Here is a 26,469-nt window from a genome sequence, read left to right as displayed (position 1 = left end):
TTTGTTTGTTTAAAAGCTGATGGAAATAAATGAGTAAGCTTCTTTGACAATTTTAAAATAAAAACATACAATGACTTCCAATGTAATTACTGTCACCCTCAGAAGCTGTAACAAAAAGGATGCTAGAGAGAGGATTCAACTCACTAATATATCCGACTACCGGTTTCATTATTGATTCGTCTTCTTCAAGAACTCAATGATGCCTTCAAATTAGTGCATGTTGGCATGAAGAGGAGAATAGGACAGAAGTATGTGGAGGCAGAGGGTCTACTCACTTCGTTTCTATGAGGATGTCTGCGTTGGCTGGATCCAGCACTGCGTTACAGATGAGCTCCTGTGTCACAGGGATGGACTTATTCATTGACACACACAAGTCTGACAGGTAGTCCAGGAACCTGGACACACGCACAAGATATGCAAAATTCAATCATCCATGACAAACAACAACAATTCAAGATCACAATTACATATCCATATAAAAGTCATCACTTAATTATAATATGAATACATTATCTTGAAATGTATTTTCTCTCTGATTCTGCCTATTTACCCAGTTGATTGTGTTTATACAGACAGACGCGCACACAAACCTTGGCTCACGGTTCTTGCGGACCAGGCTAACAAACGTGTCGATCTCTGCAGCAGTGATGTGTTTCTCCAGCAGCTTGCGGTTATTATGGAGCAGAGCTGTGATTGTGTCCTCAGCCAAGACATCATAGCCAATCTGTTTCTGCATGAAGCGAAACTGTTTGGCGATATACTCCTGCGGAACAGACAGAGACAGCCAGTCGGACTATACACAAACCAAAACAAGACGGCACAGACTCACTGGGAAAAACGTCATTATTAACTTAGCCCCTTTATCTTTATTTCTTTACATTCTCCAGTTGGACCAGGAGGCATAACGTTGTTATGTCTATATCCATTACTTATATTGACTGAGGCCATTTTGGTCCTTGTTCATCTGTGTGCGGGAAGACAGAGCACGTTCACAAGAACCAGGCTGCCTCTTCCTTCAACATAATTAAATTACCCTTCCAACAATTACACTCTAATGTGCTTAAGAGGAATTGATTTTTCTTGGGAATTGGGAATGTTGCATTTCACATTGATAAGCATTTGTTATAGGATGTGCTCGAATCATTGTGTGGCTTTGTGCATTTGTATCACAGACAACTTAATTATGGGCTGAGCGTTGCAAAATGCACAGGACATTCAGCCATCTCTGTATAATATCAGCGCTGCTACAGAGCAAAGGCCTCTTTCACTTGCTGTTAAACTTAATCAAGGGATTTTAGAAAGCACCTTTTGCACAAACTCCAGCAGCACGTAGACCATGTCATACAGCGCTGGTGCTCGTAAAACAGGCCGCCGGGCCTGATGAACTGTACCTGGTTCTTGCGGTAGTCCTGCTGAGAGTGACGCAAAACACGGTAACACAGACGGCAGATGTGTCTGAAGGGGGCGTGACGCTGGTCAGCCAGCTCCTCCAGTCGCAGCATTGGCCCGTCCCCGCTGTCTGTGAATGGAGCCTGCAGTAGCTTGAAGATCTGAACGTGAGGATAAGGTTGTTACCAATGGAACCAGACTGAATGAAAATCAAAAAAAAAAAAACATGCCGATACAGAGACAACTGTGACACATACAGAGGCCTGACAACTGTGCCCCTTTGAGTCACGATAAAGATTTGAGGTTATGTGGAGTTCAGTGAGGTTCAAACAAGTTTACGTCTGAAGAATGTGTTCAAAATGTTACATTCACCGTATGAAGGCTTTACCTGTTTGAGAATATTCTGTTCTCTCATGAGTTTCTGTCGTTCCCTGTTGGGTTTGTTGACCATGATCTCCAGAACATCCTGTCCGTTGTTAGGGATATCCACCACAAAGAACACCAAATCCTCCAGTAGCTTGGTAACGGCTCTGATTGTACATACAAAAGAGACAGAGCCATAACACACGACTATCTTGTTTCTTGACAGAATATGACAATCTGGCACCGCTATGCATTTCATACCTCCTCTCGTTCTGTGTGATGGTTCCTTTTTCCAGCTTTCCAGCAATAGAGGCGAGCACTTTACTGGCATCGTTGGCAAAGTCAAGGTCTCTCACTTCAGCAGGGGAGACGGGCACGATGGCAAATGCCTCTTTGTCCTCTTTCAGTGCTGAGGTTCCGATCTTGAATCAGAAAATAAATCTACAGCTTTGTCATCAACCGATACGATATATTTTTTACTCTCGAAACCCATAATGAAAACTACAATTGTACATTTACTGTGAAAACAACTTAATATTTAATTCTGAAACACTTTCATAACTTCACAGCAGGGAAGAAGTTTGCACAGAAGGTATTTCAGCTGACAACAGTTGGTTTAGATTTCTATCACTGGTAATTTGGTAATTCGAAGAGGTTCATAAACCCAGACAGAATTTCTCCTCAGCATCATGCACAGTTGAGTCAATTGTCAATCACGGTTACATATTAGTGCGAATGAACGGTCACTCACGCGCAGCATGACAGGCTTTTCTTCCTCTTTGTCAATTGGTTGGTTGGTGCTGTGAACCCATGTGTTTGTGCACAGGTGCCTGAGGCGCACATAGGAGTTCCTGAAAAAGCATTTTAATATTTTTGGTTGACGATAGTTGATAGATGTTTGAAATTACAAACAGCAACAATGTTCTTAGGCATCCCAGAATTTTTTTTATTAAATTAAATTACATTACAATATAAAACAAAAATATTGCTTGGACTCAGGGACCTCATGGTCGAAAAATAAATTAAAATGCTGAAAAAGTGCCCTCTTGGATGCCCTTAAAAAAAATAAAGTGCCCCCTATGTGGCTAAATGGGCACGAAAACATGATAAAAGTGCCCTTCCACTGGAAAAAAAGTGAAGTAGTGCACTAATGGGCGCCATTTAAATCGTTGTTCTTTTCACCGTCTGCACAACTCATAAACACGTTGCAAGAAAGGAACACACACATATGGTGAAACTGGGTCTGGCTCATTCACTTTTCATGTTTATATCCGATTAAAGAGACCAAATATTTCTTGCTTTCATTGGTTAGAATAAAATGAAGTTTGTTTGTGCAGTGCATCGTGTTAGATAGAGCATAAGTTCATTGCTGAAGAAAGAGTACAGCTAGATTGATAGATCAGTCCATCAAAGAGTGAAGCTGAAGTTCATGAGCAATATATGCTGCTCTGTTGTGTAACTTGCTGTCCTTAAAAAGACTAAATCAATCAATTCCTGTCGGTTACGGAGGCCACTGAATCTTAAAATGATCAAATGACATTTAAAGGTTTTTATGCAAAAGACAATATGATGGTCTGTAACATTTCCTTCACACGCCTCTTCAGCAGACCGACTGATCACCGAGCAATAAGCCATTCAAGATGCACAACAAGCACAACAACTTGCATGTCAAGTTCTAACAAGACGTGCTCACATGCACACATCGTCGTTTACAATCATTTATATTATAATTAATTATAATATAATTATTACTATTATACAATTACAATTATTTGTCACTGATGCAAAATAAATCCACAAAATTAGTTTGCCGCAATTTATTAGTGTCAATATCTTTATCTGCGTAACCACTATGAAAAAGATCTCTACCTGTCAGACCAGCATGATACGGTCTACTGTGAGTAACACCAAGTCACACACTCTCTTACATTAACAAGCATTAACACACACATACTCCGTCCATGGTTTATTGATCTGCAAATATAATAAGATGACTGAAGCTACAGTGGAAGTCCCCCGACTTATAACACGCCTGCTTTTGGTTTTCAGTGGAAAGAGTGATGCAACAAGGGAATGGACCTCCTCTATGTAACGCACGCCTGGGCAGGTCGAAAACACTTCCCCACTTTTACGGTACGGCAGTCCTACCTGGGTACCAGTGAGTCTCCTCCTCTTAATGTCGTCGGGTCAAGCTCAAATATGGAAGAGATGTCATTCCCATCCGGTACAGACACAAGGGTGTACATGACTTTGTCCTGGACATGTCTCAAACGGGCTCTTAAGGTGTCCTGCTCAGAGTCCAGCTGGAGGGAAAAGTTAAATGAAAAAGCAAATTATTCATCACATTTGTGTCAAGATCAATAAGAGTGAAGGGGGTTCACTACAGTATAACTGAGGATAGATGTCTCAGTTCAAAGACCCCTTTTCTCGAAAAAAGCACAACTTTCTTCTTCTTTTGTAAGTTGAATCAGATATATGTAGCAGTAATAAAGCATAAATAAGGACCTATTTTATTTTGCTTCGTACCTCCGCCAGACTCAGTCATCAGGCCATACTTCAGGTGCTTTGGTTACATTTTTAAGTTGTATTTTTGTTTGTTTTTTACTGTAAAAGCAAGGCAACAAACTCAAGAGCAGACAGAGTGTGAGATGGTTCACTTGTCACAGCCTCACCTTGACCGTAACAGCCAACTCAGTGAGCCATGGCAAACAACTAAAACACCAACAACCAGACAGATGCATTCACAGTGAAACGCTGTCATCTGCTGGTGACTGAGAAGTAATATGACCTAAAGCTGCAATAATACATTTCAGCCATCTACTGCTGGAAATACTAGTACCACTAGGTAACCATTCACCAATAATGGACAAACTTGCTGACATATAAATGTTGCCCACTATAAAACACAAGTCTTGGCTCATTGCTCACTTACTGAGGAGCGGTACTCCAGGCACTCCTCTTCACACTCTGGATTCACCTGCAGAAAGACAAAGTGGTTTTCTGTAATATCCAAAGATCTTAAATTGAATTTGAATCTGTTCTTCCCTGGTCTTAGAGGCTGCTTTACAGAGACATTGTTTTTTGATGAATATAAATGCTGCCAAAATTGCATTAGAAATATCTAAAAAAACAATTGACGGTATTTGATTTTCTCAATGTTACCCGGTTGTAAACACAGTCACACAGTATCTGTGCTCCACTGACCTCTGCAGCCAGGTAGTGTCCAGTCGCCAGGTGTTTGAATCGGAACAGGCTGTTCCAGTAGCCTGCCCCCCCTCGACATGGATCATGCTGTACAACCTGACACCAGAGCAAACAGCAGTAACATCTTACACTCATGCATAGGGTGACATTTCTTTAACAGCTGCTGTGGACTTAATTACCCGATATGATGGAAAGTAAATGATGAGAAACATTAATGGTTTACCGACAAAACTGGAGAAGACTAAAGGCTTACTTTAAGCTTACTGGTGGCTGCGCGTTTACTTTATTTCAACACCATACTGTACATTACAAACCACCAGCTCTGAATATATTCCTCCTCACCTCGATCTCCCAAAGGGCTTTGCTGCTGGTTGCCGAGGTAGCCGACTGCCGTCCAGTAGTGCGAAGAAAAACGTATTGTTTTTTTCTGTGATCATCACAGGTGAGGAATTTCTCCTGCTCTGCATGAAATAACCGTACCACGTCACCCTGGAGAGAGGGAGAACAGTCGTTACTGTCAAAGATCATCTGCTGAACCTTAAAACCAAAGAATTACCCAACATTTGAAATAAATGATATGTCTAATGCTGTGTGCCCGTAGCATGTTTGAAATTCCACAAGATGCATTGCTAGTAATAAACCAGAAGCTATTCCGATTCAGTTTACTAAATACTTAAGATCACTGTAGACCTCATCCGGTCAATGTGGGCTGACACCAGTTTCACCACTTCATATGTTCCAAAAGTGCCCCAAAAATAATTTAATTTATTCACAATTTTGTCAAATATTTTGAAGAGTACTACTGTACTGTAGCTGTGGCTATGTTTGGTGTTATAGCTCCGAATGTAGTGTTGTTGAATAACCAACAAAACAAAACGCATTTGAAAGCACATACTGGACACAAATAATACTGAACTGAAAACAAACAAGCAACCCGCCCACTCGGCTCTGATGAGAGACATTACGCAACACCTCTTGTAAGAAAATGAGAGCATGCGAGTGAGTTTTACAAATGTTGGAAAGAAACATAATAACCTCTCGTGTTATATTTCCCCTTGTTTTCTCTATATTGTTTTACTTGACTTTTTATTTATTGTATGCGTGTTTAAACATCTTTTGTATTCGATATAAATGTGTTTTTTTACCACGTTTTTTAAAAACATAATAAAAGATGTTTTCTTGTTTGTAGCTACAAACCCCTTTCAGGATGATCTCTTGGTTGTCGCCCCATTTCATAAACAAGACAATCTTCCAGCTGGTGTTACAGTTGACCGAGTTCACCTGAAAAACAAACAATCAGAGCTCGATGTGACTGCAGGTTTAATCTCCTGGTAGCCTTGCAGCACACAACAACCCTGGCAAAATTGAAAGGATAGTTTCGTGTTTGTGGAGTTTTATTTTTTTCATCAGTACCTGCAGAGACAAAATTATGATGACTTTTTTTTTTTTTTAAAGAGGCTAAGAGCACAAAATATTGTCAAAAGATTGATACGTTGCCTCATAAAATAAAAAAAGATTGTAGATAAAATAAATCCACCTCGACTGTGCCACAGTCAATGCAGCAGAAAGAACAGTTTAAGAACTTTACCATGTTTGTCTACTTAGAAGTAGAACATTGAAAAATGTGTAACTTCTTTCCTTTGTTAAATTGCCACTTGATGCCATGAACATCAATGATTTGTGCTTTCATTCAGACATATCTTTAAACTTCTTGCAGAACCATTAACACAAAATGTGTGAGCGTGACTCACGCTTGGTAAACAGGAAAAAAAAAATGCACAACTGCTCCAAAACAGACCAGAATGTTAGGCACTTTGATAAGAATGTTAGGCACTTTGATAAAATATGTTGTTAGCAGCTGAGAGCAGTTTAGTTGTACGAGAGAGAAACAGGACGACCTTCCACATGGCCCAGTCCTTAACTGTGCGAAATTTAGAAGGCAGGAAAACAATGTCATAGTGTTTCACATCAGGCAGCTAATAAACCAAGCAGCGGTTATGAGAAAAAAAGCTGTGATTAGTTCCTAACACTCCCACAGAAACATCTGAGGAGTGACGAGGAGTTGCAACAGCTCAGCCAAACCTCGTTGCATCCTGGATTATCCACTAGCTGGTGTGTGCTGGCATGGAGCGGCTGACCAGCATTCACTGGGTTAAGGACCACTTTGTCCCCGATCACCACCTGCAATCACACGCAAAAACAGACACAACAGAATACAAAGATGTTAAAATACAGAGGAATGTACTAAACATTGAATCTGTAATGGTTCAGAGAGCATCAGTATCTATTTGCATGCTACTGTCCCTGTGTCTTTTCTCAGCAGGGATGGAGTGCCTTCAAATTTGAGTTTTTAATCCAAGGCCTGCTGCTTAGGCCTTCTGCCATGCCTAATTTAAGAGGAGTTTAGCAGAGAAGTCCGGTCCTGGCTGTGGTTCATTTTGTCCTTGGGCACCAGCCCACTACTTCCTGCTTGAGGGAAGACGAGCTACAAGAGCTTTGTGATGAGATAAACACCAATTGGGTGCTGGCACAGGTCCATCCGGGGATATACGAGAGGCCTCGCATTGAGGCTTAGGTAAAAAGGACTTGTGCTCTTGAGGTCTGGACCTTTTTTCTGCAGTCTTAACCTTATCATACTCATTTACTGCTGTATATGTAAATGAGCAACTACATTTTACAAAGAGAAGTGGCCTACTGTTACTATATTTAAAAATGTACACATATTTTAAAATGTAAAATACGTATCATCCCAGGCATGATTCCGTCCTTTGCTTTGCCTGACGTTGATGACACGCAGCGTGGTGATTTCCACAGCGCACCCCTCCCACAGATGTGTACATATGATGACTCACACTGTCCCCGATGGAGCGTAGTTTGTAGAATGGCTGGATGTAGAACCAGGAGCCCTCATTTCCAGCGGTGTCCAACATCACCCGCATGGCGTTCTTCTCCAACAGCGCAGGCAGACGCTTGTTCACCGTCAGGTATTTGTTGCTCTTCAGGTGGAGGAGCTGAGCAGAAAAAAAAATAAATCAAGATAACACAAATACAAACAGACATGCAGAAATGTTAGGTAAGAAGTAAGTGCGTCTAACAGTATACTCGCCTCCATGTCAGAGCCATCTTAGTTTAATCAAAAACATTGTGGCAGTCTAAACACATCGTATCTCATCTGAATAAATACAGAGAAGATAAAGACCATTTCAGAGGAACAAACCTGAATGACATTCCCGTACTGAATGACTGTTCCAAGCAGCTTTTTGTTTTCAGAGTCATTTTGCTTTTTCTCCAAGTCAGCTGCATGCTGGAACGCAGAATGAGATAAAAAGGAAGATGGAAAGGACTAATTATCACACCCACTAACTGCAACATTGTTCATTGGTAACAGTTATACACAGTGATGTGGTCAGAAGTCATCCGATTGGTTAGCAGCTCACAAAAAGTAGAAGAATAAGTTTGTCAGTCAAAAGCAAACGCTTCAAGAGAGGTTGAACCAAAAATTCTTTCTCCATGAAAACGCAGGAAAGATTGCGATCTTTCATTTCATGACTGGGTGGTCAGATAGCAGATTGCTTTAAATGGTGTTGTATCGAAGCAGAAAGAGAGAAAGTGGAGCGTAGAGGGCAGAAAGGTAGGACAGTAGGAGTGAAATGACTATAAAAGGACTTTAAGAGCAGCTTATAAAGTTATTATGTATATTTGCTGAGGTAAACTTTTAAACTGTCGTCCAGAGTGAACATTTCTACACATTCACTGTGCAGCTTGCCATTCAGTTTCGACCAAATCCGTGCCCGTCTCTTTACCCTGTGAGTCCCGACAGGTCTGTGTGTGGTGTTAGTGCACTGGTGTGTAGTGTGACTGAAGGGGGGGGGGGGGGGGGGGGGGGGGGGATATGTTGTCACTTACGTGGAGCTTGTTGAGGAGCACCGTGTCCGTGTTCCCTCCAGGCTTTGCCGCTTTCCAGAACTGCTTCTGGGCAGAGTAGCGGTTATTGGGACACAGTCTGAACAGACAGTCTAGAAAGAGAGAAAGAAATACAGAGAGGAAGATGCATGGATAGAGACCAGGACATAGAAATAAAAAGAGCTGGAGAAAGACAGACGGATTGGGAAGAATTATGTCGATGCGCTGTTGTGAATGACGCCTGAAGTTGTCGGCGCTACAGTGTGGGAGACGAGTCACAGCAACAGCTTAGTTGCTAAAACAAGACGATACAAGATGTTCAATAAACACAGATGGAAAATACACAACAGGCTTAACTTAATGAACAACCCCTCTCTCACATGTCAAGTGATGTATTTAAAGACCTCATAACCAAACAGTATAAACACACTATTTTCACACACTCTTCTCTGTGAACGTGTGTGTGTGTGTGTGTGTGTGTGTCCTTTAAAAAGATATTCACTATTCTCCTGAATGGCTTTGTCTGCCTCAGGGAGCAGTAATGATGGACAGGAAAGCATTCGTTTGCGTTTGTGGACATGCGTGTGTGCACTTGGCCACATATACAAGTATAGTAATATGTAGTTACATCCTGTGGTTAGACTAAGGGACAGCACACAATAACCTCTGTCTGTGTGTGTGTGTGTGTGTGTGTGTGCGTGTGTTGATGTGACCCAGCATAAATCATGGTCAGTCAAAGTCCGTAACTGCAGCAACCATGAGACGATGCTGTTGTCAGCAAGACTGATTGTGCTGCTCATTTTCATAGATACCGTAGAAACTAGCCAGCAGGGAAAACGTTCCCTCAATTTGCATGCGGACACAGTTTTAGAATAACAGAGTTCCTCTTCTGCCCCAGAGGACTTCCTCTTCTGTATCAAGCTGCACAACGAGGGCAAACTGAACCACACACAGACACTTTTACCCGTGGCTGAAAGTTTCGTTTCGCTTACGGTTAACCAGAGCACATTAACTACAATGACAATTTCCCCCGCAGAGTTAAACTTCTGCCCATCAGCGACTCCTCCCTTCATCTCGCATCAGACCAACGCTCTCTATTCTGAGAGGGCGAAAAGAGAAGAAAAAGAGAACAATCCGTCCATCCTTCCCCCTTTCTCTCACTCTCTCTCTCTGTGCTCCTGCTATAGCTGCAGTAACATGACCAAATAAGGTCAGCCATGAGAAGGGGAGTAGGATGACAGAGGGAGAAGAGGGTGGGGACTCCCTATCTTCTCCCCTCCATATTCTGTCATCCCTCCTTCTACTTTCTGAATTCCTCAAACCATTTCACACACCACCCACCCCCTCCCAGTTCATGGTCTATATCTTTTAAATCCCCCCCCCCCCCTTTCAGGCCCTCATCAGATATGGTTTACTTTAGTCTGACCTTAAATACAGCTACAACAACAGGGACCAGGAAGTGAACGATAAATGAGGAATACAGGAAGACAGTGAAAGAATGTAAAACAGAGAGAGGGCGGGACGAATAGAAGTGGACCGATTTGCTGAGTAAATGCATTTTAGTGCGTCCCACATAACACAAGTAGTTGAAACTCAAGTTAATTTACACCTGAACTGGATCAAACTAGCATGTGCAAACACCAAAAGGCCAACATTGCCCTTCTCTCTCCACTACCTCTATCAAATTAAAGCACACAATGCTCAAAAAACTATCTAAAAAGACAAATGAACACACGCATACACTAGGAGCTCTTGTCTATCAAGTGAGCTTCCCTATCATTCGACGCAGACATTTTTATCAAACTCTAAACACACAATCACAGCTGCAGTATGAGTTCGGTGTCTGACAGATGATCAGCCAGCACCGAACGTTTGCCTTTAATCCCAGTCAGCTGGGAGAGAAAACATATCAGTTCAGTGGAACTGACATGTGGGTTGAGAATTCCTTCTGGGATCACTGGGCAGGAGAAGTGGTGGGGTTGGTCCAGAGGGCAGAAAACTGGAATGATTCATTAACATTCCTCCAACTTTAAACAGTCTTATTTTACCGGAACCCCCACCCCATAAACATCAGGTTGAACACTCAAATATCTATTTGAGTTTATAAACAAAGAACATCTTTGATAGTAGCTAGCTGCCCCACGTGCTCTTACAAATGCTGATCTGAAAATCTGAAATCATGTAGCACTGAAGTATATGCATGATGAAAACTATAAACATTACAAGTACCGTTTGTATGTCTCAAGTCTTTCAGGGAAGCTGCAAGCAAATTTAAAGTTATTAGGCCTCTATATGCCCATCATAGTTATTTTTACATTCTTTTCATTGCACAGGCCTAAAGCTAAAAAGGGGCACTCAACCAACTTCACATTGACAAACGGCTGCATAACGTCATCTGTGTCTCTGGAGGGAGTCTGACAAAATAATCCTGATGATGTCATCACCATTGAGTTGCTTTATGGCTAGCGTAGCTTCAAACATTTTTGGAACTTGACCCAAACTAAGGACATAAAGTTGTTTTCCACCTGTGCCACATACATTAGGATGTCCAGTGTATAAAGCAAACACAGAAGCAAACACAGACACCACGCTGCTGAAGACCCAGGCCACATTGCTGGGCCCGCTGAAGGGACTTGAGGCATGCAAGAACCACAATCAGGACCGACCCTGCAGCAGTCAAAATAAATGGGTTTTCTACAGGGAATCTGGTACTTGAAACACTACTTTTGTCCACAGGGACTGCCAAAATCAACACAATATGAAAGTCGTGCAAAGAAGCTTCAGAGCAAAAGTAATAAGATCGACTCTCTTACTCTAATGTCTGTCTGTTCATTATGAAACAACAGCCAGCAGCTTGGAAACAAAAGGCGTGGCTCTTTCTTAAGGGTAAGATACTTCACCTTCCAGCACTGGTAAAGCACACAGTTTTGTTTAATGCATTAAAAAAAAGAAAGGAAAAACAAGATTGAAAAATGGCATTCAGCCGGGTGGTTATGGAGAGACGTTTTATTTGTACGTTTTATTTGTACAGGTCAGCTTTTCATGGAGTCCAAGCCAAGTCGTCATTGTTTGTGACTTAAGTGTGACTTAAATGTTTGGATGGAGCTTTAAATGAGTTTATGAACCTTGTCTTTCAGTGCTATGCATGCAGTACTGCTTTGAGTGGTCTTGCACAAGGCCTGCAGATGATTCAGAGAGATCACTAACACCAGCTCTTTCAACAAAAAGCTAATAAAAGAAATCCTGCAGTCACTGACAAACTTCACCAGATACGAGAGGACCAGGAGGAAGATGCTTGTAGCCGGGGCGACCGCAAGAACTACTGAGACCATGTTAAGTCAACAGAGATGATTTACTGAACCTGTGGGGGCCTTTTTATTGGAGCATATAATAATCCGATATTGTAAGAGCAGCAATAACACACACAACAACAACAACAACTTTCAATTAGATCCTCTGTGTAGGGCTGCAGAATTCACAATGGTACACAATTTTATACGGTCACGGTTTCAAGTGCAGACCAAGTAAAAATCCTGAGATTCAAATTTGGATCTCATCGACATTGTCTGCTGTCCTGATACAAAAGCAGCGACGTGTGCAAATTACGAAGGAGTCATCAGTGTTCAAACACGAGCAGGGAGGCCTGCCGTTACCTCTGCAAGAGATCTGAGCGACTCTTCCCTGCAGTAATTAGACAACAGCGGTCTGGCCAGGGACCGAGAGAAACACATTGCAGAATACTTCTTCTATTCTGCGTTAAATCAACAAGGATCTGGCTTGTATAAGAACCTCCAAGGTTCTTATCCTGTTGAAGAGATCATAGAGGAAGCAACTAATCACCGAGTAGTGCATCTAAGACAATAAATGGGTCTACTAACAACAACTTCCCCGCTTCCTACAATACCTTTTCTCTCTCTCTCTCTCTCTCAATAGACAGGAATGCAATATATGTGGTTATAGAGGAAGGGACTAAAGAAAAAACTGTTCCTGGTGTTAACCTCAGATGAACCACCCAACTAGTCTGCAGTGTGTTTCTGACAGCAACAGCAGTTTGGGCTGACAACAGACTGGGGTGGCAAGGAGTAAATTCTTCAAGGTTTATGAGGTTTAAATGTTTTTTTCCCTTTAAGATTTTGTAAATGCATACCCACAATGTTCACCTCCTCAAAAAAATGAACAAAATCAGCCAATTACCAACATTACAACACTAAGTTGCATAGAGCTTGGATATGAATTGTTATTTTTCAGCTTCTATAAAAAAAAAAAGGAATTGAATGCTTTGTACATTTTGCAACAATAAGCCACTCAGACAAAGTATGTTCTATTAATATGTGAACGCACCACAAACAGAAGCGGGGATGGCGATTAATGATTTAAGGACAATTAAAAGCAGATGGCGTTTAAAAACAATGCAGCATTCGATTCACACCGTCACGTCATGACGCAACCGAAAGAGCTGCCACCATCAGCAACTTCAAATGAGACACCTGGTACGTCAAACCTATGAAATCACAAATAATCTGAAAGCGGATTATTTTAAACTAATAAAAAGTGCATTTTCTACCTTACACTGAGTGTGTGTAGGCTTGTGTGTGTGTGTGTGAGATGACATTTCAAATACTGTCCTCATGAAATACAAAGCAAGGCTCCTGATGTCTCAGCGTATGCACACAGACTACATGAGTGCGAGTGTGATTTTGTGGAGGGTGCTTGTGTTTATATTCAGAGGAAATGTTATGCATACCTCAGCAATGACAAAATGAGGAGTTGCATGTGGACATGCTTATTCTGGCCTTGAGCCCTTACAGCATCCACTAAGGAGGAGTGTCTGCACAACTGTCTCACTCTCAGACACCGGAGGAGGCGTCCCGAACAAGGAGGAAAAGATGGCTGTTTAAACAAGGAAAAAACGGTTTTCTTGTTTGGTTGTAGATATGTTTGACACATCTGTGGCAAGTTCAAGTCTGTAACCCCAACCCTAACCCTCGACAGATCTCAATGGAACAACAATAAAAACAAATACCACATACCACATACTGATTCTAAGCAGGTATATGTCCTCACACTGGAAAGTGACAAAGTCAAATGCTTGATTTTTGAGTGTGCCCTTGATGTACACAACTGTCCCACAATGCAATGCACAAGGGAAACAGAGGCCCATGTCACAGCTTGAACAGAAGATAAATGGCAAATAGTAGTGAGACGGCTCCAGAAAGACCCTGATGGAATGAAAAAAGAAGAAAACATCTTTGGAGAGACATTTAGCACTTTCTTTGTGGAGCTTAATCAGCAGCAGCGTAAAGTCGCAGTTGGGGCTGTTTTCAAAGCAGACATTTTGACGAGTCACAGTAGAAAAAACACAGGTTGCAAATAACATAAAACGGATGTTCTGGTCAAGTACACCACACCAGTGTGCCAGCGTGTCATCATGCAAAACACCACAACCCTGAAACTGAAGTAGCTAAAAAATGACTGTAATGTAAATAGAATGTCCCCATTATATACTTCAGAACTTACACCCATTTCTTCCTACCGTCTAATGTGAAAATATCCACTGCAACAGTATACTATGAAGACTGGAATACAGTATGCAGTTTTTGTAAGAAATTATGGAATTGGGAAAAAGATTTTGCATGAGTGATGGCCCAGTGACCCAGCATGCATCATACCAGAACCCTGAAACAATTACATGGAAAGCAGCCATCATTAATGTTGTTAATTACACCCGTCTTTGAGGAGTCATAATGTCTGCTTTGAAAAGTTCTATTGACTTGAAGCCCTCTGCAGGTGACATGACACCTACGAATTGCCCTGTGCTAATACTTGTGACATTCATTTCTAGGATCTTTCTTTGCAAACCTCACTTAAGTTCAGTAAATACCTCCCTTCAAGAGCACACAGGCTGTTTCTTATGCCAAAGGAGGCAATGTCAAAATAAGCTATTTTAATATTGCAATTTAGTATTGCACTTTCATGAAGTTGGGGAAACTAGAGAGCGACAGTGTTTAAAAAAAACAACAAATGGTCAAAACTGAAGCAGCATGGGCTCACTGGAAATTCTGACTTTTAGTCCCTAATATGGGTAAAGCTCCAAACACTACATTTCCCATAATGCAACCAAAAGCATATTCATCAGATCCTCCGTTCCTGTTAAAGGATCTATCAAACTCCACACCTCCACTTTGTGTCGCAGGCTTTCAGTGATAAATGTTGCAGTCTCCAGGCTGAGATACGACTGATGAAGACATCAAAAGCATTACTTCGTCAAACTTGATGAAGCTCATTCAGAGCCGCAGACATTACACAACAAGTTTAACATGCTGAGTAGTACTCCCCATGATCAGTATACTGCCATGCATTAAAGGAGCTGGTTACTGTCCCTAAAAATGGCGACCTCTTATTACATTACAGACTATTTGTCTTCACTGTAACCTCTTCTATTTATCCTTCACCAGACGATCCTATAGTATCCATCTTTACATCTGGTAGACATCCAGAGGCCTCTCACAGCGACATGAAGGCCCCTTCTGGTCAAGACCAGCTGACACAGTGAAGGACTTACCAACGTGTTGCAGAGACATGCTGTTACAATGACAAATACATCTCTTGAACACACAGCTTCAGCCACACATTTCATTTTTGTGTTTATTTGTTGCCCAAACATTGAAAAACACCTCGATTAAAAATGGCAAGTCGAAACTTCTACAAGATATCCTGCCATCATTTAAAGACATTCAGTGCACTGCGCTGGGTCAGATTAAGAACAGGACTTTTACTTTGAGTGAACCGTACCTTTTGATGAGTTTTATAAGTGAGTCGAGGGAAAACAAGAGTGTGGGAGGATGGAAGATTATAAAGGAGACGACGTAATTAGTGAAACCCTTCCTGCATAAGTGAGCCAATAGGCAATAGGCTCATGTTTGCTGCTGAAATTAGTCACACAAAAAACAAACAGTTTGGAGCGTGCATGATGGAGCGTGCATGATGTACCTCTCGTCCCATACAGTAAATACAAACGTGCTGTCAAAGTCCAGCTACATCACTTTGAGTTAATCTACATCTAATGGTTTCAGAGCCCTTTTACAGCAGAGACAGACAAACACAATGACTGCACACTGTAGATTGTTATGCTTGTATGACGATGACTGATGTAGATCATAGTTTGGATGGAAAAAGAGATGTTGGAAAAGTATATGAAACTTATTCCCACCCTTTGGTCCAGGTCTAAGGAATACACTTGACAGTTGACAGAAATACACACAGCAACAAAGACTGAGAGCAAAAGGCTCGTCGTCCTCCTTGTTGCTGCAGGAGGTTTCAGTCTGCAGCCCGTGTTAATCGCGGTGACAGTAATCGGCTCTAGGGCGTGATGATAACCTGTCCTGGGACACCACAGAGCCACTGAAGAGCCGAGCATTGTGGGCACTGCTCAGATCAAAAGCGTTCAACTTTCTAAATACGATGCAATCATTATAATCTAGAGACAGCAGATAGCATCCCAAATGCAAAGCGTGAGCATGCGTGTGTGGAATGTTCACTCTCCATCAAGCTTCAAAGTCAAACACTTTGAAGTCAAGCTGGTTGACATCGCAAAGTCCAATGGATTTGACAGATCTTCAGCCAATAATAAAAAATAAAAATAAAAAAAACATATTTTGGTCATACATACTTTCTTTATCTATTAACCATAATTTACCCACCAAAAGTCCAATGATGTTGCAAGAAAAAAAATGCAGTTTTTATATTTTGCACCATAAAATACACCACACAAGCATTCGATACCCTGATATTCTCTGTTCAAGGTCAGGCCAGACCTCGCCACAGAGATATAAACCTCCAGCCTGAGAACCGAGGGTCGCGAGTTCCACTTCCTGTATGGGAGCTAATAATAGCGGGTTCGCCTAAAGAGGCATCTCAAGGCTTTTGTTTAAAAAGCAGCTTTTCAAGCGTGTCGTTTTCCAACAAATCAACATCCGAGCTGATTCTCTATCAGCCTCTGCCGCCACAAGCGAAGTGTGCACACGGCGCTATAAAGACATGAGTGGATGCATGAGCATGCACGCTCAACATGCACTCACACACCATTATAACATTGTCAACGGCAGTCCCCTGTTTGAAGTCCAGTGAGCAGAGATATTGTGGCTGTCACCAAAGGAACACAGCATAACACATTCTCTCACAGAGCCAGCAGTATGAGCAGACAGCAGTTAGTGTCATGACGTCAGGCCTCAGGAGGACCAGGGGAGTCTACTGGGTTTCTTACCTCGGAACTTCTTTGGAGGGTTGTTGAGGTCTCCGGCGTCAGGTTGGACGACACAGCGGTCATCCACCAAGCTGTGTATATAAAAACACATCATAATGTTTCAAAAGGCTGGGCATTTTATTTAACATCTCGTTAACATTCACGTATAAGTAGTTTAATTATATTAGACACAGTAATTGTAAAGTAAAGTTGTGCAAGTTATGATGTTTTTGTTATTTACTCTTGAGCTGAAACAACTAGTCGACAAATAAAATCAAATAATCTTAATCTGTTCATTCGTCATTTTCTTTGGTAATAATGATAAAGATTGTCAAATGTCTTTCTTTGCATTTCATGATAGTAAACTGAAATTTAAAGATATCACCTTGGCTTTGATTTTGGAAAACTGTGATATGTGACAGACCAAACAATGAGTCAAGAAAGTAATATTCAAAAAAGCTGAATATTCATAAATAACAGATTTTTCTACTGTAGTTGTACCCTAAATGACTCATCTCTGAGTAACTTTTTGATAATAATCCAATGTCAAAAATGTTCTAAAATGTGATTTAACTAACAGCAATATAAAACAAAAAAAGAAATTTAAGAAAGCGGTGATCTCAATGTTCAAAAAAGCGTCAAGTATTACTAAAACGACTAAATTGATCAATGATTTGACGAACAAAATCAATCAATCAATAAGCCAACGTTTTCGTCAATGAAGCACCATTGAAAACGTTTATGGAGCGGTCTTGAGATTGTACTTGGGTATGTGAGCTACTGTATGCCACGGCATCTTTATAATCCCTGTGGGATCGTGTGCACACTGCTTTGGGTGTGATAAACATGCAGTAGCAGTGGCCAAAGCAAAGCATCCCAACAAAAGCTTCAGCATGTTCCAAACTCGACTCCTCTTTTACCGAGACCTCTTGCATAGCTGCAGAATAAATACTCAATTGATGCTCGACGCAATAATGAAATCATGCTGGATTAGATGACCTGTGGGCAGGCGGGAATGTCTGGTGACAAATTTGACTTTTACTGCCTTAGAATAACACTTGGCTGGACACAAGCCAAATCCCACATCCATTTCAGGCCTTTTCCCGGGGAATGTCTGCAGTTGTCCAAACAGACCTGTCTACTGCTCCAGTCGCTACACCTCAAGGAACAAGGCTGCAGACTTGGATAAAAAGTGAGAAAGTATAAGAAACCAAACAGCATGTGTGTGCAGTCAACTGCATTAGCAGACTATGCACATCATTTTCTAATCCAGCTAGTACTTAACACCAGTCAAAGAGGTCCTGTTGCAGGCTACAAAACAGGATTTTTAACATTTTTAACCTCACAGAGATCTCTCTCCAGTTACAAAACAGGAGCTTGGAAAGCTGCTCAGCTGGAGGAGTGCCCTTATGTGCACTCGTATGTGCGAGTGTGTGTGTGTGTGTGTGGGAAGCACAGGAACTTGAGAAAGGCCACAATGTCTCTAGTGTCTTTGCTGGTGGTCATTCCATAATTCATGAGCAGAGGGGGGTCATGGACACTGAGAGATAGAGATCTCCTGATAGAGATGCTAGACACAATATACGGCACCTTAACATTAATATATTGTCGCTTCTACCAGCAATACATTAATGCACACTTTCTCTTATTGCGGTGTTTACATTCACAACAGAAGAGGAAGTGCAACAAGTGTGAGTCTTTATTTTATATGTTAAGACCAATTAATCAATACTCCAGGCCATGTATGTGATCAATATGCATCGTACATGTAAAAAAAAATCAGAACTGCTTTTATTGTGTTTCAAATATGAGGTAGAACTGAAAACAACAACATTGCTGCGACTGTGTGGGCGATAGAGTGGCTTGTAATAAGAGGTTAACCATTAGCATTGAGTATTGTACGCAGCACAAGTCTGGTATTTTTCCTCCAAATCTGCCCTCCACACCCACTCCTGTCACACTCTCTTGATCATTAACTGAGCATTTATCAGCCCTGTATTTCCTTTTCTCCCAACACTGTCAGTCAGCTATTGCCAAAGCGCCACTTCAAATGCCTCCCACTGTTTCCACAGCTTTCTTCTGAGGGATAAAATGCAAACTTGCATCTATTCATCTCGCCTCAGCTTCTTAATCGCATCGCGTCACTGGCGGTGGGAAGGGATGCCCAAAACACATGCAAACGTTCATCAGGCACACACAGTCCAATGAAAATGCCATTTCTGATAGCACCAAAATTTAGTTGTCGCTAAATCAAACTTTCAAAAAAAAAAGAAAGAAAAAGTGAACTTGTGTGACTTCCTTCCAAATACTGCTCCGCTTGCAGTATCGTAGAAAAGTGTGAGGCGGGCCCACACACACATAATGTTCGGCCAGCGAGAGTGGACATACCCCAGGGTGCTGATGAAACCATTGGTGGATCCTTCTGCATACATGGAGCAGATGTCCCCGATGTGTAGGCAGCTGGACATCTTGTCCGACATGTTTGACACACACACAGGGAACAACTACAGCAGCGGGAAGGAGAACAAATTAGTCACATAGTCCCAATATCAGATATGCACTCATCACAAAAGTCTAAAAAGCAGCAGACGCATCCTTGCTTTGAAATCAGTTAAGATATTACCTGTAATGTTTGTGATAATGATCTACAATTACATTTATTCAGCTTCAGATATGCAACACCATCGATTCTCATAATTACCTGCGACTACAACCAGTTTGAATTTGCATTTATGAATATCCACACACATGTATGTAGCCACTGAGTTACCAGTGAGGTGGCAGTGCAATATTAAAAAAGAAAGGGTTCCCTGAGAGGTTGCGACACAACACTGATACTACTCTCTACCTGCAAGAATTTGCAGGGAAATTCGGATGCCACTGTTACCCGTTTGTGTTGTGGCTAAGGGCTGGACCGTTAATGAGTACGAGCTGCAGCTATACCTGGAAGGTGTGCGCACCTGCAACAGGTCATCGCCGCTGAAGCTGAGATGTGGGCACTACAGGTCCACGACACTCAGGTTATCCGCTTGTTTCTGAGGCACTGCCTCTCACTGAGGTCGATACATCATCAAACAAAACTATTGGTGGGCGCGTTGTCTGTTGCACGCCAAAATAACGTCGTAAATCACGTAATGGTCAACTATTACACAGAAGTGCACATCATCCTCACAGGCCCGTTTATCTGATGCAATAAAACGCACATGAAACTTGAGTAAACGCGTCCAATGGTGGGCTGTCATTTGATTCGGCATATATCTGCAATCACACCGTTTCACAGTCATCCGAAATTATCATCGGACTCGTTTCCGTGATTGTTTTTTGGTCCCCGTTTGTGTAAACGACGACATCATGATGAGATGTGAGCATTTTGTTAACCATTTAAGGAGAGCGAACTAAATATGTTGTCCCCCCCTCCGATACGAGGGGAGATAGAAACTAAGACAGGATGGTAAACTTTAAACTTTACCTCGGTCGTGGGTGTTCAGCTTTCTCTGGCCGACATTGGCTCTCCTCTTCACCGCTGAGCCGAGGGGGAGATCCAGCCTTCTTCCGCAGCTGTAACGACCCAGTTATTTGAGTCAACTCTTTCACCTCTCCGCGGCCGTCGGAGCTCCGGGGCTGTGTTCGCTGAGGCAGGCAGCACACTGGCTCCTCGGCTGAGCTGCCTGGCTCGCTGCCACTTCTTCTTCTTCTTCTTCTTCTTCGTCTTCTTCTTCTCAAACAGCCGCAGCGTTGATAGCCGGGAAATGATGTCCATGTGGTCCCATCGCACCACCAGGGGAAACCACGATGTGCTATCGCTCACACCTTGGAGCGTTGATTTTTGCGGTGCGAAAAAAAAGTCTCTTATTCGATACAGCTAAACGTTCAAACACTCACCACTAGTTTGGTTTTGTTTGAACAATTACTTGAATGATATTTTAAGGGAAGTTATTTTATTTAAATCAAAATGGGCATCTGCTATATTTACAATCCCTAAACATGATTTGCAATGTAACAATATTATTTTAACAGAAATTAACAAATATTAGAAATTAACAAATATTCACTTCGGGCAGGAAATAGTTACATTGCACGCAGCTGGCTGACCACGTGACTTTGCGGAAGTGAGAGCGTAAACAAAATGAGCAGCTCTTGATCCGCGTCCTGCAAGAATGGTGCGCTGTCTTGCTTTGTTTTTCGTCTTTACTTGTGTGAACAGAGTGTTGTATATTCGGGGTTCATGCGGGGCTCGGTCGGAGTCCACCGTCCCGCAGGGAGCAGCGGGCTGCGGCTGTGGGAACCCGAAGAGAGACGCTGCTCTGGAGCACGTGGAGGACAGGACAGCCTCTGCAGACCCTGATAACAAATACTCAAGAGGCGCGAATAAAAGGTCGCCCGAGGCTCAGGGAGATGAAAAGAAAACGCAGAGTCAGGTAATCCATCACTGCCGTCCGTTTGACTTTGTTGAACAGTTCACAGTAGAGCAGACATGGGACAAAGGTCCCTTCTGAGACTTTTATGTTCTCAATTAATCACCAGGGGATCCTGAAATGGTGTTCAACATCATGTAAACCTCAACTGAAAGTTAAGGTACAAAGATGGATGATGATGACACCCTTTTGAGTCTGGGCAACATGACCATCACGATATAATAGTGACCATCATTTCATATAGTGATATATGTATAACAACATATATCACCATATAGCACGTTTTCTGGTACTTCAATAGTCTATATGAAATAACCACATGATAGTACATATTTGTGTGTGCTCCATTGTGAATTAAATACGTGACAAATAAAAAGTACTGAGTATTTGTGTTTTATTTCTTTATTAATAACTTAAAATTAACATCAACCGCTTTAGAAAAACAATAATATTACCAGCTAATCACTGACTATGTTTACATGCATTAACACAAATACAGTAGTAGCGTAATCACATTTAACCAATAATTAGATTTAACTACACTGGGGTATTCTGGTAAACAGAATTCTTATCAAATCAGATTTTCTAAGAAATTTGAGTTGGTATGTGCTTGTTACTATCAATTTAGATGATTCAATTGTGTATGACAATATCTCCACATATGACTTCATCACGATATCATTCTGCTGAAACACGATAATTTATCATATTGAATTAACGCCCAGTCATACTTTCAGACCCCATTAGATAAACAAAACATGCATTTTCATGTTAAGGTCATAATCTGGTCAAACTTGTGCAAAAAAAACAAGTCTCTTTCTTCCATACAGATGGTGCTGATTTCTGGAGGACAGTTCCTGATGGGAACGGACAATCCAGGCATCCCTGCAGATGGTGAGGGACCTCAGAGGCTGGTGCATGTTGACTCCTTCTACATGGACATCCAGGAAGTCACTAACCAACAGTTCCAGAGCTTTGTAAATGCCACAGCATACATTACTGAGGTATGTATCTCAAGATTAAACCACAAGCTGTGTTTTTGAATTCATTACAAATGTATTTCAACAATCAAACCAATTACTACGAAAGCAAATCTGCAGCAGTGTTTATTTCAGTGTCACAAGGTTAATGGGCATCATTGCTCAAAGCGTTTTTGACCTCATGCTTTCAGGCGGAGACATTTGGAGACTCATTTGTATTCGAGGGGATTTTGAGCGAGAGTGTGAAAAACCAAATCACCCAAGCAGTAAGTACAACAAATCAACTGTCGCCATACCTGTACAACTCACTTCTTTAGCCTGTCTGTCTGTCTGTCTGTCATTTGAATGTTGTTATTTCTTTCCGTTTATTTCCAAACAATAAAACTAATAAAATAGACATTCCTCAGTTGTGATGAAATGCCACATGAGCCGTGTGAGGAGAAGAAAGACGGTGTTTGTGTATTGTGTTTTTATTTTTATTTATTTGAACATCTTTACAGTAATATTTGTGTACTAAGCACAGGAAAACCTGCCAGCCTGCGGTCGCACATTCTTTCGTCTTTATATATATATATATATATATATATATATATATATATATATATATATATATATAGACACAGGCCTCCCACAGACAAAAGCCAGACATCAGGGAACTTGCTGCTTCATCTCAGCTGTCATGTGCAGCCTGATCATGTGGCTGAGAAGGCACTGTGTACCCATTAGTGTGGCAATACTGGAAACCATCAGTATAATTGCAATTCTTTATGCCAAAGACAATTCTAGATGAACCCAGAATTATGTGTGTGTGAGAGAAAATAGAATGGAGAGTATGAAAGAAGCATAACATCAGTCAGTAACCATTGTTTACATCACTTTGTTTTTAGGTGGCTGCTGCCCCCTGGTGGCTTCCAGTGAAAGGGGCCAACTGGAGACACCCTGATGGTCCAGACTCCAACATCACAAACATGTAGGAAGACACCACATATACCAGAAACCCCCAAATACCCAATTTTACCTTGTTTTTTGTATTTATTGTCCCCCTGTTCGATAGTGCTTAAAACCTCATTATAAATAATACTTATATATGTGATATAAAATAATAGTATTCTACACCAATTATAACACTAAACACTTACCAATCCTATATTGACAATGAAGACACTGAATATAAATACATACTTGCATATTAATTGACGCACTTCACCTCCTATACATCCAACAGGACAAACTTCCATCCAACACGTATCCGTCAAACTGGAAAAATGAAAAATGAAACAAGCAAATATACTACTTAGACCGCTGATTGGCTCCTGATATGCTCGTACACATGCTGTCCGATGAAATTGATGGGGCTTCTGTGCCTATTTGTGGACTGCAAGTATTCTCAACACCCGCCACTGAAATTTTTACAACATTTGTCTGTGAAACACTGGGAATTTGGCAGTGAAAAGACAAAACCTACTTGATTAGTCTGACTCCCAACTGCTGTCGTCAAACGGCATTTTTTCCTCTTATTTCATTATGTCAGTTCTTTATTTTGGCAAAGCAAACTGATAAACCAAATACAAGCTCAGGCATTAACTTTCAACCTGTTTTTTGCAGCCTGGCCCATCCTGTTCTGCATGTGTCCTGGGCGGATGCAGTAGCCTACTGCTCCTGGGCCAACAGGAGACTTCCTACAGAGGCAGAATGGGAGTACGCCTGCAGGGGCGGCCTTAAAGACAGGTACGATATTTACTCATTATGTGACTGTAAAATACGCCTTATGTGCTGGGGTTTGTCACATGTCAATTGCCTGACATATACTGCCCCTGTATGTAGACGTTACCCCTGGGGAAACAAGTTGAACCCTGAAGGACAACACTACGCCAACCTCTGGCAGGGGGATTTTCCAAACCATAACTCTGCGGAGGACGGATACATCAAAACGTCACCGGTGAGAAAATGAAAGATTGAGAGATGTTGTTATGGGTGTGTTAAAGGTGCATCGTGATTTAGGTTTGAGAGGAATTGGATGACTGGTCATGAGCCATTGCCGCAATAAATGATTTGTTTTTGTCAGTAAGTTCTTGGAAAGTTCCCTCAGTCGCATGCTCATTCTGGCAAACACAAATACAGGTGAAGTCGTTTCCCGCCAATGCTTTTGGTCTGTATGACATGGCCGGGAATGCATGGGAATGGACCTCAGACTGGTGGACTGTGCATCACACCACAGATCAACAACACAACCCAGTAAGAACACAATGCCTCTGAGCTTTTGAGTTGCCCATGTTTAGTTTTTGTCCCTGATATCTGATCATTTCTCTCTCTTTCAGACGGGTCCTCCGTCCGGCACAGACAAGGTGAAGAAGGGAGGCTCTTACATGTGCCACAAGGTAAAAAAAAAAAAGACAACCACTATTATGCTCTGTAGCTTTATACAAAAAAGATCAACATCTAATCTGTTTAACTTGAAATTAGAAATTGTCTACTTGCATATTTGAACTGGTAAAATAGCGCACTGGGTGGTTAGTTTTATGGGCAGTGAAGTCTTTTGTGATGTTTCATAGCAAGTATTGGATCCAGTCAACAACAGCTCTGACATCAGCATTTCCAAAGGGAGAAGAGGAGCTCTCTATTGTTTGATGACAAAGGGGAAATACCGCCTCGCTCTTATTCTCTCTTTTCTTCTGGAATGTGCAGTCGTGTCTGTGCTCGTTCATACTCGGTCGCTGTTGTTCAGTGGCTCTGTTTGTTCTGATTTAAGTTTGAAATGCAAGAAAACTCATGTTAATGCGTATAGTATATTTACTTTATCTCCAAATCCATTGTAGCCGCCTACTGGTCACCATTTCAGTTTGCTTAACACCAGCATTGGTTGCCATAGGAATGTGACTGATTGGATGCAAAATAAGTCGTAGGCACAAAGGTCTAGTTTGTTTCATATGAATAAACCATGAGAGGGAGGACAACAGTCAGCCAGGCTTAGTGAATGAGCACAAACGGGTTAAAGCAGTTTCCATTGCTGAGAAAATGAATTCCACAGTAAATGTCCCTTTCCCCCTCCTCCCCCCTCTCCTCCAGTCTTACTGTTACAGATACCGATGTGAAGCCCGTAGCCAGAACACTCCGGACAGCGCAGCCTCTAATCTTGGTTTCCGCTGTGTCTCTCAGGGTCAACAGTGACCTGAACCGGTCATCTTAAACACAGGGTTCCAGTTGTTCTCTTACACCGGTGTTGGTTGTGGAGTAAACCAAGGACAGGAATTTAAATTGTTGAAAATGTCTTCCGGTCCAGCAGATATTGCCATAAATGTAAAAGTGTATAACTTTTGTTACCCAAGAAATGAATAGAAAAGGCAGTTTATTTTCTACATCTGTTCTTTTTACGCCTTGGAGCACAGGTGGAGAGAGCACTGACTGACTCCGCATCTTGTAAATGTCAAAACAAATCGTTGCAAGCAGTTGTACAAGTTGTCATTGTCAAGAAAAAGGCTGGCCGAGCTACAGACTAAAAGTCTATGTAAACTATACAGCCAATTTAAAATGACTGTGGATTTTCTAGATTGTTGTAAATTATTCTAATTTTTACAATCACTGATGAATCTGTGACAAATGGGATCCTAATCCCATTCTTCTGTGTGTGTGTGTAATTGTGTGTTTTAATGAGTTAAGTTCATGATTTCCTGATTTTTCTTTCTTTCAAGATTTTAGTTTTACATTGTTTGTAATGTCTGTGGCCTGAACATGGCTTAATAAAAAGCATTTGTTGGCTTAATGTGACTTTTTACACTGAATTTGTGTGTGAAACTTTAGGTTTAGTTAATTGATGCTAAACCTCAAGGTGCTACTTTGCTATTACTCTGTGTTTTATCATTACTGACCTACAGTATATGACAACCATATAAAGGTTTATTATGTAGCTAAAGTGTAGCATCCACCAGAGGGCAGCACGTGCTCTAATATCTATATATCAGTCTATTTGTCTCCA

At 41.5% G+C, this 26,469-nt stretch overlaps 2 protein-coding genes across 2 annotated transcripts in view; one reads left to right on the top strand and one right to left on the bottom strand.

Moving 5' to 3' along the window:
• The window catches only part of LOC306775503 (inositol 1,4,5-trisphosphate-gated calcium channel ITPR1-like), a 59,060-nt gene extending 38,273 nt beyond the window's left edge, over positions 1-20,787 (bottom strand). Inside the window, exons 1-18 of the mRNA XM_079265948.1 lie at positions 20,571-20,787; positions 19,490-19,605; positions 17,123-17,193; positions 8,863-8,972; positions 8,174-8,260; positions 7,809-7,967; positions 7,039-7,137; positions 6,154-6,237; positions 5,299-5,445; positions 4,957-5,052; positions 4,685-4,729; positions 3,901-4,055; positions 2,504-2,603; positions 2,014-2,174; positions 1,778-1,919; positions 1,392-1,550; positions 591-763; positions 276-395 (exon numbers count right to left, since the gene is read on the bottom strand). Of these exons, the coding sequence (XP_079122074.1) occupies positions 276-395; positions 591-763; positions 1,392-1,550; positions 1,778-1,919; positions 2,014-2,174; positions 2,504-2,603; positions 3,901-4,055; positions 4,685-4,729; positions 4,957-5,052; positions 5,299-5,445; positions 6,154-6,237; positions 7,039-7,137; positions 7,809-7,967; positions 8,174-8,260; positions 8,863-8,972; positions 17,123-17,193; positions 19,490-19,581 (2,000 nt within the window). The 5' untranslated portion in view covers positions 19,582-19,605; positions 20,571-20,787. The remainder of the gene's footprint in view (positions 1-275; positions 396-590; positions 764-1,391; positions 1,551-1,777; positions 1,920-2,013; positions 2,175-2,503; positions 2,604-3,900; positions 4,056-4,684; positions 4,730-4,956; positions 5,053-5,298; positions 5,446-6,153; positions 6,238-7,038; positions 7,138-7,808; positions 7,968-8,173; positions 8,261-8,862; positions 8,973-17,122; positions 17,194-19,489; positions 19,606-20,570) is intronic.
• A 423-nt stretch (positions 20,788-21,210) lies between these two features.
• sumf1 (sulfatase modifying factor 1) lies at positions 21,211-26,250 on the top strand. Its single transcript, XM_079266202.1, has 9 exons — positions 21,211-21,519; positions 22,347-22,520; positions 22,688-22,762; positions 23,384-23,466; positions 24,102-24,224; positions 24,321-24,435; positions 24,618-24,731; positions 24,815-24,874; positions 25,563-26,250. Exons 1-9 carry the CDS (start codon positions 21,259-21,261, stop codon positions 25,662-25,664), a joined length of 1,107 nt encoding a protein of 368 aa, XP_079122328.1. The 5' UTR covers positions 21,211-21,258; the 3' UTR covers positions 25,665-26,250.
• Positions 26,251-26,469: the final 219 nt, after the last annotated feature.

The sequence above is a fragment of the Melanostigma gelatinosum genome (genome assembly GCF_949748355.1).
Source record: "Melanostigma gelatinosum genome assembly, chromosome: 3".
Classification (NCBI taxonomy): domain Eukaryota; kingdom Metazoa; phylum Chordata; class Actinopteri; order Perciformes; family Zoarcidae; genus Melanostigma; species Melanostigma gelatinosum.
This window is presented reverse-complemented; position numbering and strand designations above follow the sequence as displayed.